General features: G+C 41.0%; 2 protein-coding genes across 2 annotated transcripts in view; both read right to left on the reverse strand.

The window, feature by feature from the left end:
* LOC140155514 (band 3 anion transport protein-like) overlaps window positions 1-6784 on the reverse strand; it is a 93326-nt gene extending 86542 nt beyond the window's left edge. Inside the window, 1 exon segment of the mRNA XM_072178385.1 lies at window positions 6643-6784. The gene's annotated coding sequence lies outside the window, so the exon portion shown is untranslated.
* Window positions 1606-5115, reverse strand: LOC140154568 (uncharacterized). The gene has a single exon (XM_072177135.1). It carries the CDS (start codon window positions 5113-5115, stop codon window positions 1606-1608), a length of 3510 nt encoding a protein of 1169 aa, XP_072033236.1.
* Window positions 6785-17310: the final 10526 nt, after the last annotated feature.

A 17310-nucleotide genomic window follows, 5' to 3' on the forward strand; every position in this document is an offset into this window, starting at 1 on the left:
GTTTGGGCCCCGATTTGGGCCAATTAAAATTTGGCTGACTACATGTAGCAAATGTGTTAACTGAGGTTTGCCTTTAATATTAAAGTATGTGCAAATGTATACGTCGAACAACTGAATACATGCACAACGTACGGACCAATATATTTTTGTAAACATTTTAGGCCTATAACAAAATGTATATTTTCGTACAATTGTGCAACTATCGTTTCTACCCTATGACCTATAAAAGTTACCTGTTATCAAAGTGTCCGCAAAAAACTGGTCATCGCAACTCGCAAGTATCTTTGATGCTGAAAAGTAACGATATTCACGCAGGGACAGGCCGAAAACCTTACCTCGATCGTAAAATCCAGCCCATGCATGTCATAAATAATTCATTAATTGCATTGTGTAAATGTCACTGATTGTGTCCACGTATTGTTATTGCACCTGTTAATAGTACTACACCTCTGCCCAATTTTGGGTTTATTTTTGCATTTTCTCCAAAAGTAAAGCGATTGGTGACAAGTAAGATATGTATATTAAGGCAAGGACTACAACTATTGCACTGGAAATTTTATTTCAGCACAGACAACAGTTGTGGAGTTATAGCCAAAAATGAGGGAAAACCAATATTTGATCAATAAATCAATAACTACTTGCCTTGAGTTGCTGAATTTTCAGTACAGTAGTTGTAGTCCTTGCCCCTATAATATACAGATCTTACTTGTCACCAATGCGCTATAATTTTTGAGAAAAATGCAAAAATAGGCACAAAATTGGCCAGGGGTGTAGTACCCCCTTAAAGCAGAAGTCATGCTGAATTTATACTCGATCGCTGGATCACCATGTGAATTCGCCTATTAAAAAAAACCAAAAAACTCTACGACCAGGTTGTTAAGCATCGAGCCCGCTGACTGGCTTAGCAAATACCGTATCCAATTATTTTTGTAAACCAATCAGGTTAGACGTACTTTACTGGCAGGTCACATTAATTCATACCGTAAAAGGCCATCGCCTTCATTGATTGGCTTACGATTGCGATGAATGGTGTTTGCAACCAATCACAAAACGGGTTACAAATAAATAAGGCGCCCATCGGAAATTTTGTACGTACGTCCATGATGACGTCATGCCACGAGGTAGCCGGAGGCTTCGCTTTTCTGCTAGCTTTAAAAGCGAGCGAGCTGGTATAAAGTCAGTTTCACACCTGTGATTTATGGAGCATATCATAAAATCTCTGAGCACATACACAGCGGATTTGACAGATAAAAATGACATTTGCAATTCTGAGCAACGGGATTCCATGAAATTGAAGATTATGTAAGTTATTCTACAGGATCGGTTATAATTAACAGCTGGTCTGCTGTATTTGAAGTGCATATTGAAGTTTGTAAGTTTGTGACTTCGTACGTTATGTGCAATAGATATTACAGGAAGCTTAAATTGGCACGCTTTCCTGCAATTTGTCTTTCTTTCTTCCAGTAAGTACATCCCTCTTAAAAGTTGAACTTTCGAGTATTGTCGTACCGTGTGCGGTGCAAAGGGTGCGAGCGGAAACACAAATTCGAAGACGTGCAGGTGAAGATTGGTGATGAAGTGCGAGTAAAAAAGTCCTCTCCACATCTAACGAAGCTGCAGTGGGCTCAACCGGCTCCGGAAGGCCTCCAGGGACGGGGCCGACACTACTGAAGCTGGGAGCACATTCCACAGGCAGATGGCACTTGGAAAGAAGGAGTACTGGTAGGACTGGATTCTGCAGTGATGTTGTCTGAATTGCAGATGGTGACCTCTTGTTGCGCCACAAGTGGATGGATGGAAATAGGGTGGACCACATGGAATAGCGACAAGGCCATGGACGATCCTGTAGAGCATGATGGTTTTGCTATGTGCCCGGCGTTCGCTCAGAGTCTGCCATTGGAGTTTGTTTAGCATCTGTGTCACGCTGTGTCTGGGATGGTAATCTGACAGGACAAACCTGGCCGCACGTCTCTGCACCATGTCGATCTTTGATGACAGGTCCTTGGTGTGAGGGTCCCATACAGTAGAAGAGTATTCTAAGGTTGGACGAACATATGTTTTGTAGGCCTGCTCCTTGATGTTGGATGGAGATTTTCTCAGGTTCCTACGTAAGAAGCCCAGGGTGCTGTTGGATTTTTTGCAGATGTTGTTGATGTGCGGTTTCCAGGACAGATTGCTTTGGATTGTGACGCCAAGATATTTTGCTTCGTCAACTGTGCGGAGAGTAGAGCCGTGGATGGAGTAGTCAGCTGTGATGATGTTCTTTTTCTTGTTGGTAACTCTCAGAACTTCACATTTGGCAGGGTTGAAAGACATAAGCCATTTGCGCTCCCACTCTTGGAGATTGGATAAGTCATGCTGGAGGATGGTGACATCGGCCTGTGTCTTAATCGGCCTGTACAAGAGGCAGTCATCAGCAAACAGCCGTATCTCAGAAGTAACATATTCCGGAAGGTCATTGATGAATATGAGGAAAAGTAATGGTCCCAAGACCGTTCCCTGCGGTACTCCTGAGGTGACGCTCGTTAAGTTGCTCTTCTTTCCTTCCAGAATGACTTGCTGGGTTCGGTTGGTGAGAAAATCACGAATCCAGGACAGGAGGGAGCCACGTATGCCATAGAAGTGAAGTTTTAGGAGGAGACGCTCGTGCGGGACCTTATCAAAGGCCTTCGAGAAATCCAGAAGGATGGCATCTATCTGTTCTTGGTCTCGCAGTCCACTTGCCAGGTCATGGACAGTCAAGAGGAGCTGGGCATCACACCAGTGTTTCTTCCTAAATCCAAACTGCTTGTCAGTGAGAAGACCATGGTCATTAAGGTGGTTGATAATTTGGCTGTGCATGATGTGCTCCATCAATTTGCATACTATAGAAGTGAGGGATATGGGCCGGTAGTTGGCTGGCTGATGCTTATCTCCCTTCTTGAAAATTGGAGTAACATATGCAGACTTCCATTCATGAGGAATTTTGCCTTGATGGAGGGTGGCTTGAAATAAAAGCGTAAGAGCTGGAGCCAATTCTTCTGCACCTTCCTTCAATAAGTAGGCTGGTAGATTGTCTGGACCAGCAGCAGTGTGTGGTTTAAGATTTGACAACAGCTTCTGGACGCCTTCACATCCTATTTGGAACATTGGGACCTCGGGGTGTGGACTTGAGCCGAGAATAGGCATGTCAGCTGAATCTTCATTTGTGAAGGCTGAAACGAATTGGTCGTTCAGTAGGTTGGCTTTGGTAGTGCTATCACTCTGTAGGATGCCATCTTTCATAAGGGGTGCTACTCCAGAGTTGTCACAACGCTTGCTTTTGATGTAAGACCAAAATTTCTTCGGGTTAGATGACATCTCACCGCAAATCATGTCACAGATGAAAGAGTCATAGGTTTTACGGCAGCTATATTGCATGGTCTTCTTGAGCAACTTGTAGCGCGACCAGTCTTTGGGTGAATTAGACTTCTTTGCCTTCTTGTAGGCCTTCATCTTCCGTCTCGACAGGCTTTTAAGCCGATTGTTGATCCATGGTTGGTTGAACCTGGTTGAAGTCATCTTAGATGGAACATGTTCTTCAAGGATACCATGCAAAGTGGTGCTAATTTGGTTCCACAGGCTGTTGACAGGACTATCGACTGTATTTGCGGACACGAAAGAGGTAGTAAACTTGTGGAGTTGAGACTTGATGACGGCCATGTCAGCTTTCTTCCACAACAAAATTAGACGACGAGCTGGTTTCTGGCGCTTGGTTCGGATGTCAGAAATGGTAAGCACCATCTCATGGTCGCTCACACCTGGTAAGGGGATGCACTTACTAACCAGAGATGGACGGTTGGTCAGAAACAAATCCAGAGTGCTGTTAATTCTGGTAGGAAAGTCCACAATTTGACTAAGACCCAGGTCATGGAAGGTAGATAGAAAGCAGTTGTTGATAGCGATGGTATACTGGTGACCAATAATAGCTTCAGTAGCCCAGTTAATATCGGGTAGGTTGAAGTCACCGCTGATCCAAAAGCTAGCAGCAGGGTATTTGGTGACAACTTGTCTGATAGCTTGACAAAGGTTTTGGGCATACGGCAGGTCATTTTTGGGTGGTCTATATGCAGAGATGATGATGAGCGGTTGTTGTTTGACCATTTCAACTTTGGTTGCAATGATTTCGCAGTCACTGTCAAGTTGAATTTCTCCGTCAATAAGATCACCTTTGGTGGCAAGCAGAACGCCGCCGTAGCCGTCAGCGCGGTCCTTTCTGATGGGCGAGTTATAACCAGGGGGCATCATTTCAGAGTTCAGCAAGTCAGGCTTTAGCCATGTTTCATTAGCGATGATGACATCAGGTTGGCTCGCTTCAACAGCTTCCCAGAAAGATTCCCTTTTGGCTTTCATACTTTGTAGATTCGCCGAAAGAACCTTGAGTGGTCTTGTTGTATTTTTCCTTGTGGTCTTTTTAATAGGCGAGGATTGTTGAAGTGGAGGCCCTATATCAGAATTGACTGATGCATTAGCTGAGCATGTTGTATTGGTGCTACAGATGGAGGAAGTGTTTGATGAGTCAATCGCCGAGTTGTCAATACTGGACAGAACTTGGAACCTATTCTCACTATCAACTATGTAGGAGTCCAGAAGAGATGATGAATGGTTGGGAGTGTCACAGTTCATACAAATCCATGTCACATCAGATCTGTTAAGGTCTTTGTAGGTTCCAGAGGACATTCCCATGCAGTCGGTGTGGTACCAAGTGTTACAGGTGTCACACGCTACCGCAGTTCTGGTACGGGACCAGCGCACCGCCTTGAGACATACACCACAAGGATATTTAGGAGTGTATGGTCCAGGATTCATCTCAGTGTCATGAGATTGAGTGATAAGCAAAATACTGAGGTACAGCAGGACCCCTTTCCAGTTCAAATGGCTCTGGTAATTTAGAGGCTTGGTGTAAGATTGTAACATACAAAGTGAGGATATCATTGAAGCCTGCATAAATTTATGATGAGTAAAATGGTTGGGTTCTGCAAAACTGGCAGCAGGATACCACATGATAGAGTCAAGGTTCATGGTATCGACTGAAATCAACCTATATGGCGTAGCATGTTGATCAGCCATGACAAAATTGGTGGCTAACGCTGGCATAACCAACAGCAAAGTTAGGGTCTGAATGTCAAACATAACTAATAACTGACCTTGGTATCCAGTAGGGAGAGAAGGGTATCAAACCTTAAACACTGGTAGAGTAGTATAATCCAAACGCATGAGGTAAAGTGAAAGATGAAAAACAGCTCAGTTCATGAGTTGCCAATGTAAACAAGCCATCATGTAGTCCAACCAAGATGGCCGACAGGTGTTTCAACCCCGCGAAAAATCACTGAGGAGTAGGATGGAGATTGCCAGCAAAAGATGATTTGGACGAGGGGATCACACAAATAAATCAATCCAGAGTAGTGGGAATTAAGTATGATGATGATAAATGCTTGGTAGCGACATCATAAACCAGTAAAAGCATGAAAAATAAATCATGAAGCAGAGCACTTCAGGGAAATAGGTGTTTCCGCGGTCGCGACCTTTGACTCCCTCTAATCTAAATCAAAATTTGTCTGTCGCTTACGAAAGTTATTGGGAGTTCAGGGCACGTCACACCGAGTGTGACGTGACCTCGCTGGGCATAGTGCAAATGCTTTTGTTGGTTTGATGTTTTGGGAAACTGAGGGATCCCAAACAACGGGCATGACTAGTCCGAATAATCAGACCCAGAACAAAATATTAATTTCTGACATGATCTTGTACTGGGTCTGAACTGTTTCCATATGAAATCTTGATGGCAAATTGGACAATAGAAGCACATGGTTCTACGTGACAGCTTTTTAATCCCTATTCAGGTTACGTGAATCACGCTATTGTGGACCATCCTTCTGATACTTGAGTGTTTGGACACGCTGAACGGTTTTTTGTCTACCTCTCTGTTTGTAAACAAACCAGGAGGTCGAAATCGTCCTCCTCGCCGAATACGAAAGTCAGCGTAATAGTACGGCACTAGGGCATGACGGGTGACGGATCCTATTCTTGACTGTGTGTGTAATATTCCTTCAACAATTCCCGGTACAGTAGCACTGTAACAGTCTTATACATTGTCCAGAGACTATGTATAAATTCCTTGACCTTGTACAGGCTTTGCCGTTAGGAGAGCTAGAGCGACTGCTCCCCACCACTCCCCTAAAAGTCAAATAAAGCTGAGCAGAACTTTTTATTGCTCGCCTATTTTTGGTGTAACAATAAATTAATATCAATATGTTATGTAATTCAGTAAAATTGCTCTCCTGGAGCACTCAAGGAGAGCGATTAAAAGCTCCCCTGCAAATTTCAAACGGCAAAGCCTGCTTGTACTATAATAGCTCGTTCACGTAGCGTTTTCGTTGTCCCACTGGCCTACTACAACGTAGATTGCCTGGCGATCGGAGTGTTATCGTCAGAGCACCTCGGACTAGTACTATAATAGTAATAATAATTTTCCCTAAATAATTATAGGGAACTGTGACGTGTTCTGGAAAGTTCTTGTTTATGAATTTATATCATCATTATAATTATGCATAAGTAAATACGTGGAATTATTCACCTAAATACTTGAGTTAATCGACAATATATGAATTTATCGTGTCAACTTACCTTTCGCTTGGTTCCTTAACATGGTCTCTGGCTCGTCAAAATTAATCTTAATGTACTATACAAGCTGAAATAAAGACAAATTTAACTGTATTTTTGGATCTAAATCAAAATAATTACGACGATCGATTGATAAACGCAGCTCAATGAACGATTATTGGAGCTCGTCACCCACTCACCAAGGAATTTTGGAGGGCGCTGCCACCAAACTTTTAAGTTTAAAAACTTTAAAAAGTCTCACACAGAGGCAGGGACCCTGGAAAGTGGAAACTGTATTTGAATCTACATGTAAAAGTGACAAACCATGTCATAACTCATAGTCCTAGGCCTATCCAAGAAAAGAGACTAAAATTTTAATCTGAGGCAATGTCTGATTTAAACAGAGGGTTCAATTTCTTTAAAGGAATGTGCCAAGGCCTATTTTAATTTGTCAGACTTAGGCCTACTGGTTTTTCTTGTTTACACACTTCAAGTGGGCTAAAAGTTATATGGAAAAAGAAGACTTTCTAACAAGTTTTCAGCTGTGCAATAATTATGAGCCAGAAGGGGGTAAAATGGGGGGGTGGGGTTAAAGATTTTTTGGCAGGCCAAGAAAAGGGGCAAGCAATATTTACCCAAATAATGTGTCCGAGGCAGTAAAACGTAAATAATGGGTGAGGCGTAGCCGAACCCATTATTTAAACGCTTTTTACTGCCGAGGACACATTATTTATGTAAAGGATAATGCTGCACCCTTTATTTCTATTCTATTACCAGAAAATATTATTACATTTAAAGAGAAAATATCATTTTTGGCACAAATATTTTAAGTTGTTTACTTCAAGGTGGCGCACATACGCGTAAGTGACAGCGAGTATCGCGGAAATATTGCACGCGTAAGCAAGCGTAATGCTGTGCGTAGAATGTGTTATGGCGCTTGACCCATTATTGCAGAATAATGGGCTCTCACGTGACGCGTATTAACAAATCACAGTGCGCGATTTTGAATAATGGGTCGTAAGAGTAATAGAATTAGCACTAAAGGCCGGGAGGAGGAAAGCAATTTCACACATTTATGGGGCATACGCTGAAAAAAGGCTTAGGAAAACACTACAGAATGTTCAAATATGTAAAATTGTCTGCTCGCTACGCTCGAAATCAAATATTTACACCTAAAGTTTGGGAACCCAACCATTTGGCATGTGCAAAAGGGGAGGGCAAAGATATTTGGGCATGCTAAGAGGTGGGGGGAGGGCAAGGGATTTTTAGCAGGCACCATGGCATGCTGCCATTTGAAAATTTTACCCTACCCTGGCTCATAATTATTTTGCAGCCTTAGTTCAACAAAAGTGATTCATCAAAAAGTGACATCAGATTCTGAAACTCTCAGTCCACAAAAAAAATTTGTAAAAGGCTGTAAACCATTCAAATGCAAGCCTATGGGACTGGGTAGTAAATGTGAAATTCTGGTTTTAAAAAGGACAGATCAATTTTAGTCAAGGGGCATCTTGCCCCCCCCCTGGACCATTTCCGTCAAAGTGCCCCCCCCCCCCTGAAAAAGTCCTGGCTACACCACCATAGCAGCAAGGTTCAACAATTTGGCACTGCAATATTGTCAATGGCAATCAGCTCATCAGTATGTGATGTGAATGATATTTTAGGGCATAAGATAATCATCCCGAGGGGTCTCAACTTTGGTTTGGGTGGGGCTGTGCAGTTGGGACTCAGAAAAACTACCAGACTTTAAACCAAATTTGATGAAAAACAGATCCAAAATTACTCCAATTTTTGGGAAATTTTCGCAACTTGACTAACAGGCACTTTTTCTATTCATTCTAGACAAGTTTAAATACAACCTTTCTTAAACCAAGTTTTCATGAAATTGCTGGCCTCCAATAAACCCAAATGGTTGAAAATGCACCAGAGTAAACTAAATGGCTGAAATGCACCCCGGCTGCCACATACATCATTTCCACCAAGAACCCCCGGGTCAAAATCGGTGTCATTTGCAGGACAAAAATACTTGGGTAGGCCCTGGCCACCCAACTCAGGCACCCAACTTGCTATGGGCCTCCAATCATATAATGCATTAACAGTTTCCAAAAATACTTGGGTAGGTCCTGGCCACCCAACCCTAGCACCCAACTTGCTATGGGCCTCAATCATATAATGTATTAACAGTTTCCAAAAATACTTGGGTAGGTCCTGGCCACCCAACCCTAGCACCCAACTTGCTATGGGCCTCAATCATATAATGCATTAACAGTTTCCAAAAATACTTGGGTAGGTCCTGGCCACCCAACCCTAGCACCCAACTTGCTATGGGCCTCAATCATATAATGCATTAACAGTTTCCAAAAATACTTGGGTAGGTCCTGGCCACCCAACCCTGGCACCCAACTTGCTATGGGCCTCAATCATATAATGCATTAACAGTTTCCAAAAATACTTGGGTAGGTCCTGGCCACCCAACCCTGGCACCCAACTTGCTATGGGCCTCAATCATATAATGCATTAACAGTTTCCAAAAATACTTGGGTAGGTCCTGGCCACCCAACCCTGGCACCCAACTTGCTATGGGCCTCAATCATATAATGCATTAACAGTTTCCAAAAATACTTGGGTAGGTCCTGGCCACCCAACCCTGGCACCAAACTTGCTATGGGCCTCAATCATATAATGCATTAACAGTTTCCAAAAATACTTGGGTAGGTCCTGGCCACCCAACCCTGGCACCAAACTTCCTACATGGGTCTCAATCATTGACAGTTTCCAGCTCACGGACAGATGTGACATGTCCTCACAAAATGAGCGGAAAATTGCCAGAGGAGAAAAGGAGATTGTCATTATTTGAAAACGAACGAAAGCAGTTTAGGAAACAAACAATGACTTTAAATACCACGCGTGAGGGAAGTATATGGATCTGATCTCAAAATAACAATTTGCAAATTTCCTTACATTTTGTTGGAACATAACATCTGGAGTCTGGCAAGTGATATATAGGTGTAGGGCTGACATTTTAGGTGTTAGGGGCTTTGTGTGAGCAAAATATATAAAAAAATAGGCGGACGGGGTCATTGGGTGAGAGTATGATTTTTGACATTAGGTGAGAGCAAAATGTGCAAATTATGGGGTCATTGGGTGAAATTTGGACCTTTTGGAACTAAATTAGGGATCATTGGGTGCGAAAATGACATTTTTTAGTATGAGGTACTAGGTCTTTGGGTGGGACTGAGCCAAAAGGAGCCTCAAACAGTTCTAAATGGCTTTGTTATAAGTAACAAAATCAGTGATAAATGAAAGTTGCCATTCAAATTGAATGGTGGTACATAGATAAAATGAAAAAATAAGGGGTCTTTGGAAAAAAATAAGGGGTCTTTGGGTGACAGCGATGCTGAAAAAGAGGGTCATAATAGCCCTACTTATATATATACATATTTAAGTGGTAGTGCCCCCAGGTGATATGTCATGGGTTTGCGGTGCTGCTGGTGCCACCACAGCTAGCTCAGGGCAGCATTTTCACAAGTCACAAAGATACTTCAATTTGACATAAAATTCACTCGTATAGTGTAAGTAAAAAAACCAAACAAGTTGTATTCCACTTTGGCAAAAATATAATTACCAGACATTTTGTAACAATACAGGAAACTATAGGCAGAGATCAAAATCTAGGGAAAATAGGAAATATATATAGAGCCTCTTGAAGGCCTGAATTATCTGTTCCCCAAGAGTGGGGGAATCGCACATTTTAATGTAGGGGCGTGTGTGTGAGGGAGGGGGTGTATGTATTTCCACCCATCAGTTCTCTATCTGTCTGGACACTTTTCAGAATGGGGAGGGGGCTTCAACTTGCAAATGTACCAACAGAGTCTCCGAGTATTTCTAACTTTTACTGGGGCCCGAGCACTGATGAAGACCTCAGCATCGCTGGATTTAGATGTTTTTGCTGACTTCGAACTTTTGCCATGTTCAAAGACTTTTGTCTGACACGGCGTTTATTTTATAGGCCTATTGGTCTAACGGCTCGCATCCAAACACTTCACTTGAAAAAACACTTTTATCACCTACTATGCGTGCCGACGTAGCAACCTTGTCTTCTAACAGAAAACATGATTTCACCAACAACTGTTCTTACCCCCTTTAGTAGCTTTTAGTGCACAAAATTTCAGAATGACTTTACTGTTGGTACACACGGCCCCAGGTCCATCGTGTACCGTTAACCTGTGATATGCCAATGAAAGATGCTCGCCTAGAGCCCCAGCCCCCGGGCCCTCTCCTGGTTATGCCAGCCCCAGGCCCTCTCCTGGTTATGCCACTGCTGTCTTTTACAAAACACAACTTTCCGCATTAAATAACACGTTCACTGCAGACAATTTAAAAAATAACATTTTATTTTTTTCTACAAACACTACAAAAACAATATTATACTACTAAATCTATAAAAAGGAAAAAAAATGTATAAACAGGTAAAGGGGCCTTTGGTAATTTGCACTCTCAGCATTTAAGGGATCTAGAATGAGTGTTTATGGCGTTTCGACAGTATTTTTTGTGGGACATGAGAGCATCTCAGACGTATCGAATTGCATTCTGAATACGAAGCATGTCTTTCTGATATCAAATAATTAAAATTTGATATTTTTCAAATTTTTGATATAGAACAGTCCTCGAAATAAATGTTATAAATCTAATGACATATTTCTTAAAGTGTATGTAGCTGGGAGGAAAAGCCGACGATCAATTGAAAATTTTGATCTTTTATATTGAAGATACAAATAGAAAAGGTCAAAATTTTCAATTGATCGTCGGCTTTTCTCCCACCTACATACATGTTAAGTATAAATCATCAGATTTATAAAGTTTACTTCAAGTACTGTTAAATATCAAAAATATCAATTTTTAATGATTTGCCATAAAATGTGTATATTACATTGCAAATTTCAAAAAATCTAAATTATTTGATATCAGAAGGACATTCTTCAGATTCAGAATGCAATTCGATATGTCTGATGTGCTCTAATGTCCCACAATAAATACTGTCCAAACGCTCATACCCCAGCCCTTAAGACACACACTTTTATTGGAATACTGAATCCACACACAGGAATAGATGAGGAGAATTCCCACTCCCTATATACCACGCTGTATATTTACGCCCACCAGCTACGGGGAATAATTGAGGTTATCCGGGTCCTTTCTGACAACATCAAGAAACAAAGGCATTAAAATTTGTGGAAAAGGAACTAAGTTGATGTATGCTGCGGAAGGTGGTAAAGTTTGTTTGGGGCGAAAAAAATGAGACATATATCGTATATCGATATACAATGGCATACACTAAGTTGGGCGCAGTACTTAAGCTAGTTGTGTAATGCATGCCTGGCACACGCTTATGTGTATTTACGCGAGCGTACGATGGGACTTTATTGACGCACAAAGTAACAAAAAATAAATAATTTTTGCCTATTATAAGCCGAACAAATTTAAGTGTCAGCAATATCCCTCTCCTATTTGGGTTGTTGCTGTGAGATGAACATTTAATAAAAAACAAGAATCAATTTTGCATCAAAACTTATGATAAAGACTTGGTTTTGCTCCAGCAATGTAATGAGTGTGACGCGTCATGTGTTTCAAATTGCCATTATGGTCTGAAATTGTCAAGTAGGTTCTATTAGTACTGATAAGCACTCCTAACAAAATACAACCTCAATAATTTCAAGATGCCTGAGTGAAGATGGAAGTGAGAATCTCCGTCCTGTGCATGGGCAGAAATTGTGACTTGACGACATTGTGTTATGCCTAACATTAAATTGACTTATCCCCAGTGGCATAGGGGCACACCCCACCCCCCATTGAGTTGAAAATTTAGAAAATCCCATAGGAAAATGGCCAAAAATGCAAATCAGGCCTGGTGCCCCCGCCCCCTTCATTATGGTCTCACGCTATGCCACTGATATGACCTATCTTACCAATCAATAGTTTTGTCCCCCAGAGATAATAGACATGTGTCCCCCTGCTATACAAGCAACTTTTTGTACCGTGGATGGTAGGACTTGGCATTAATGTTGTATCAAATTATGGAATCCGAGGAGAGGGTATGTTGAGGATAAGCCAATTTAGATACGTAGCCTATTTACATGTATAACTCCTTATGTTAAAATGTTATGAATTGACACCATTCTATGATAAATAGGCCTTTGTATGAGGTGTAATAAAATAAAATAATTCTGTTTTTTAAAGTTGCAAATCTTTTAAAAACTAGATTGTCTCAGCAGCAGGGGACATTAGGCTGTCATGTGCATCTAGGTGTAGAGGCTTATCCTCTTATTTCCACTTGAGCATTCTCAAGTACACTTAAAGTGTTTGGTCTCCTGGTCAAGTCAGTTTTAATTTAGGGGTTGTTGTTATGTTGTTATAGCAACAAGCTCAGTTTTTCTGTCCAGTCAGCTGTCACTTTAGTGGTGTGCAGCCATTCAGGTCTCCCGTCTTATTTTTTAATTCCTTTGTTATGTCCATAGTTCTCCTAGAGATCTTGATGGACCAAAAAATCCCACCCACCCTCCCAAAAGCTGGAAGGGTGATTCAGTAACTAAATATGGTTAAAGATACTCCAATAAAATGGTATGTCCAATTATGCTGCTTTATGCTTAAAAATAGAGGCTTTGTGTGGAATTTCTTGAAATCTTGAAGAATATCATTAGTAGATTGTCTCCACTTTCTACTGCGTTTTATAGAAGGGGAATGAATGCTTTGTATGGAGTTTCTTCAAAACCTGAAGAATCTCTCGCCAGTAGATTGTCTCCACTTTCTACCGCGTTTTATGGTAATGGTTGGTTTTATTGGGCTATTGATTGCTTTGAATGGAGTTTCTTCAAAACCTGAAGAACCTCGTCAGTAGATTGTCTCCACTTTCTACTGCGTTTTACGGTATTGAATGGTTTTATTGGGCTATTGAAAGCTTTGTATGGAGTTTCTTCAAAACCTGAAGAATCTCGTCCGTAGATTGTCTCCACTTTCTACTGCGTTCGCTTTATGGTATTGGATGGTTTTATTGGGCTATTGATTGCTTGTATGGAGTTTCTTCAAAACCTGAAGAATCTCGTCAGTAGATTGTCTCCACTTTCTACTGCGTTTTATGGTATTGGTTGGTTTTATTGGGCTTTTGGTTGCTTTGTATGGAGTTTCTTCAAAACCTGAAGAATCTCGTCAGTAGATAGTCTCCACTTTCTACTGCGTTTTTATAGAGGGTGGTGGAGTTTCTTCAAAACCTGAAGAAACTCGTCAGTAGATTGTCTCCACTTTCTACCGCGCTTTTTATAGAGGGTGGGGAGTTTCTTCAAACCTGAAGAATCTCGTCAGTAGATTGTCTCCACTTTCTACCGCGCTTTATGGTATTGATTGGTTTTATTGGGCTATTGAAAGCTTTGTATGGAGTTTCTTCAAAACCTGAAGAATCTCGCCAGTAGATTGTCTCCACTTTCTACCGCGTTTTTTATAGAGGGTGGGGAGTTTCTTCAAACCTGAAGAATCTCGTCAGTAGATAGTCTCCACTTTCTACTGCGTTTTTATAGAGGGTGGTGGAGTTTCTTCAAAACCTGAAGAAACTCGTCAGTAGATTGTCTCCACTTTCTACCGCGTTTTTTATAGAGGGTGGGGAGTTTCTTCAAACCTGAAGAATCTCGCCAGTAGATTGTCTCCACTTTCTACCGCGCTTTATGGTATTGATTGGTTTTATTGGGCTATTGAATGCTTTGTATGGATTTTCTTCAAAACCTGAAGAATCTCGTCAGTAGATTGTCTCCACTTTCTACCGCGTTTTTATAGAGGGTGGGGAGTTTCTTCAAACCTGAAGAATCTCGCCAGTAGATTGTCTCCACTTTCTACCGCGCTTTTATGGTATTGATTGGTTTTATTGGGCTATTGAATGCTTTGTATGGATTTTCTTCAAAACCTGAAGAATCTCGTCAGTAGATTGTCTCCACTTTCTACTGCGTTTTTATAGAGGGTGGTGGAGTTTCTTCAAAACCTGAAGAATCTCGTCAGTAGATTATTGTCTCCACTTTCTACTGCGTTTTTTATAGAGGGTGGTGGAGTTTCTTCAAAACCTGAAGAATCTCGTCAGTAGATTGTCTCCACTTTCTACTGCGTTTTATGGTAATGGTTGGTTTTATTGGGCTATTGATTGCTTTGAATGGAGTTTCTTCAAACCTGAAGAACCTCGTCAGTAGATTGTCTCCACTTTCTACCGCGCTTTTACGGTATTGAGTTTATTGGGCTATTGAAAGCTTTGTATGGAGTTTCTTCAAAACCTGAAGAATCTCGTCAGTAGATTGTCTCCACTTTCTACCGCGCTCGCTTTTATGGTATTGGATGGTTTTATTGGGCTATTGATTACTTTGTATGGAGTTTCTTCAAAACCTGAAGAATCTCGTCAGTAGATTGTCTCCACTTTCTACTGCGTTTTATGGTATTGGTTGGTTTTATTGGGCTTTTGTATGCCTTGTATGGAGTTTCTTCAAAACCTGAAGAATCTCGCCAGTAGATTGTCTCCCCTTTTTCCTGTGTTTTTTGGTATTGAATGTGTTTATTGGGCTATTGAAAGCTTTGTATGGAGTTTCTTCAAAACCTGAAGAATCTCGTTTTAGATTGTCTCCACTTTCTACTGCGTTTTTATAGAGGGTGGTGGAGTTTCTTCAAAACCTGAAGAATCTCGTCAGTAGATTGTCTCCACTTTCTACTGCATTTTTATTGAGGGTGGTGGAGTTTCTTCAAAACCTGAAGAATCTCGGTCAGTAGATTGTCTCCACTTTCTACCGCGCTTTTATAGTGGGCTATTGGTTGCCTTCATGCTTTCCTCCCTTTCTACCGCGCTTTTATACCAGGGTTATAAATGCTTTGTTGCTTATTTGGAGTATCTTTATTTACTTGGTTGTCAATACCAGTGGATTATATATCAGTAAATGGTTTAAGCATTGATGCCGTATCTTGCTGAATACAAAATGTTCGTTTGCTAGTGTTGGCATTGTTTATTCTTTTGGAGATTTCTAATTATTTAATTGCGGTTAAAAATGCTGTTTTCCAATCCAATCCTCTGTTTGATCCAAAGATTTATCTGTTTAAAATATGCTTAAGATTTGCTTAAGATGAAATTTGGTTAAATGTGATTTAGAAGTCAACTTTTGTTTGTCCAGCCTGTATGGTTGGCTTGTACACATTTTTCCAATAATTCGTGTATTTATTGATTTATATGAAGATGATAAATAATTCCAAATGCTTGCTGCAATTAATCATCTCAATGTATATAATTTGTTTAATTGATATGAAATCTGTTATTATCTCAATATAGTCTTAATTTCTATGAGATTGTGAAATTATTATAAATAAGCTTATGTGTATTAAATGGTCCTCATGATCGTGGGGGCAATGCGGAGTCTAATCTTTGCGTTGTTGTGCTTTCCTGCTGTCTCGAGACAATACAGCCTTGTATTTTCAGGGACATTTTCAGAGTCACTATTCCCCCTCTGTACTGGCTACAGGCCTACCACCCCTCACCGTTAGGCTTCAGGTTCGGGTGGAAGGCCTGTAGTTGGTACCTTTCCCAAATTTCCCTCCAAACCATGTAGTATTTGTATTACACACTGTACTTCATACATATTCATGAGAGAATGGCACCAATTCATTGGTCAATCGCAACTTAACACAACACAACAGATTTTGGTCATTTTTAGCCCCTCTGACCACAACATATGTCATTACAACAAGAGCTTTATAACACGTTAAAAGTTAATAGAAAGCAAATTTATACTTCTACGCTACTCAAATTTGGTACACTCACCGGAGCGCTTTCACCGAGTCAACCGGCGTCTTCAGCGGATGTTATTGCTTTGAAGATTGACAGGAGCAAAGGACACCAGATTGACTGGGAGAACGTAAAAGTGTTAGAAAGGGAGTCCAAGGACTTCCATCGCAGGGTCTTGGAAGCAATCCATATCAGAACTAAAAGACCCAGACTGAACCGTGACAAAGGGTTAGACATCGACCCTTTCTGGGACAATCTCCTGACCCCTCGGAACCAAGGGGGCGGCACAACATCTTCAAGTTTGACGTCATCAACATCTGTGACGTCATCGGAGGTGTCCTGGTACTACATCACTAGCAACAACAATCTTCAGAGCAATAACATCCGCTGAAGACGCCGGTTGACCCGTGAAAGCGCCCAACAAGTGTACCAAATTTGAGTAGCGTAGAAGTATAAATTTGCTTTCTATTTATGTTTACCGCTACGTATGAATATACATCATTACGTTAAAAGTTGCTTAAAATAATGGTGTTCCATGCAAATGCAGTTGTGTGACTTTTCAGTTTTCTAATTATCAAAGAAAGTTTCTAAAAACACTAAAGCTTTATGCCTGGACATTATCTATCCCTAGACATAATTTTACAATTAGCCAGATGTTGATTTATACCGAAATTCCTTCCCCAATACCATACGCATATAACAAAGGAGAAGGATTAATCTCTGAACTGTGCATGTATTGTTCTGTGCATGTATTGTTATGCAATATGTCTATTACCTTGTGGGAAGGAATTTAGGTACAAATCGACATCCGGTAGAGAAACCCTTACGCAGCTTAAAGGAGTATTTCGTGATCCTAGCATCCTCTATTTATGTCATTTTTCATTAGATATCCACGAAAA

The sequence above is a fragment of the Amphiura filiformis genome, chromosome 6 (genome assembly GCF_039555335.1).
Source record: "Amphiura filiformis chromosome 6, Afil_fr2py, whole genome shotgun sequence".
Classification (NCBI taxonomy): domain Eukaryota; kingdom Metazoa; phylum Echinodermata; class Ophiuroidea; order Amphilepidida; family Amphiuridae; genus Amphiura; species Amphiura filiformis.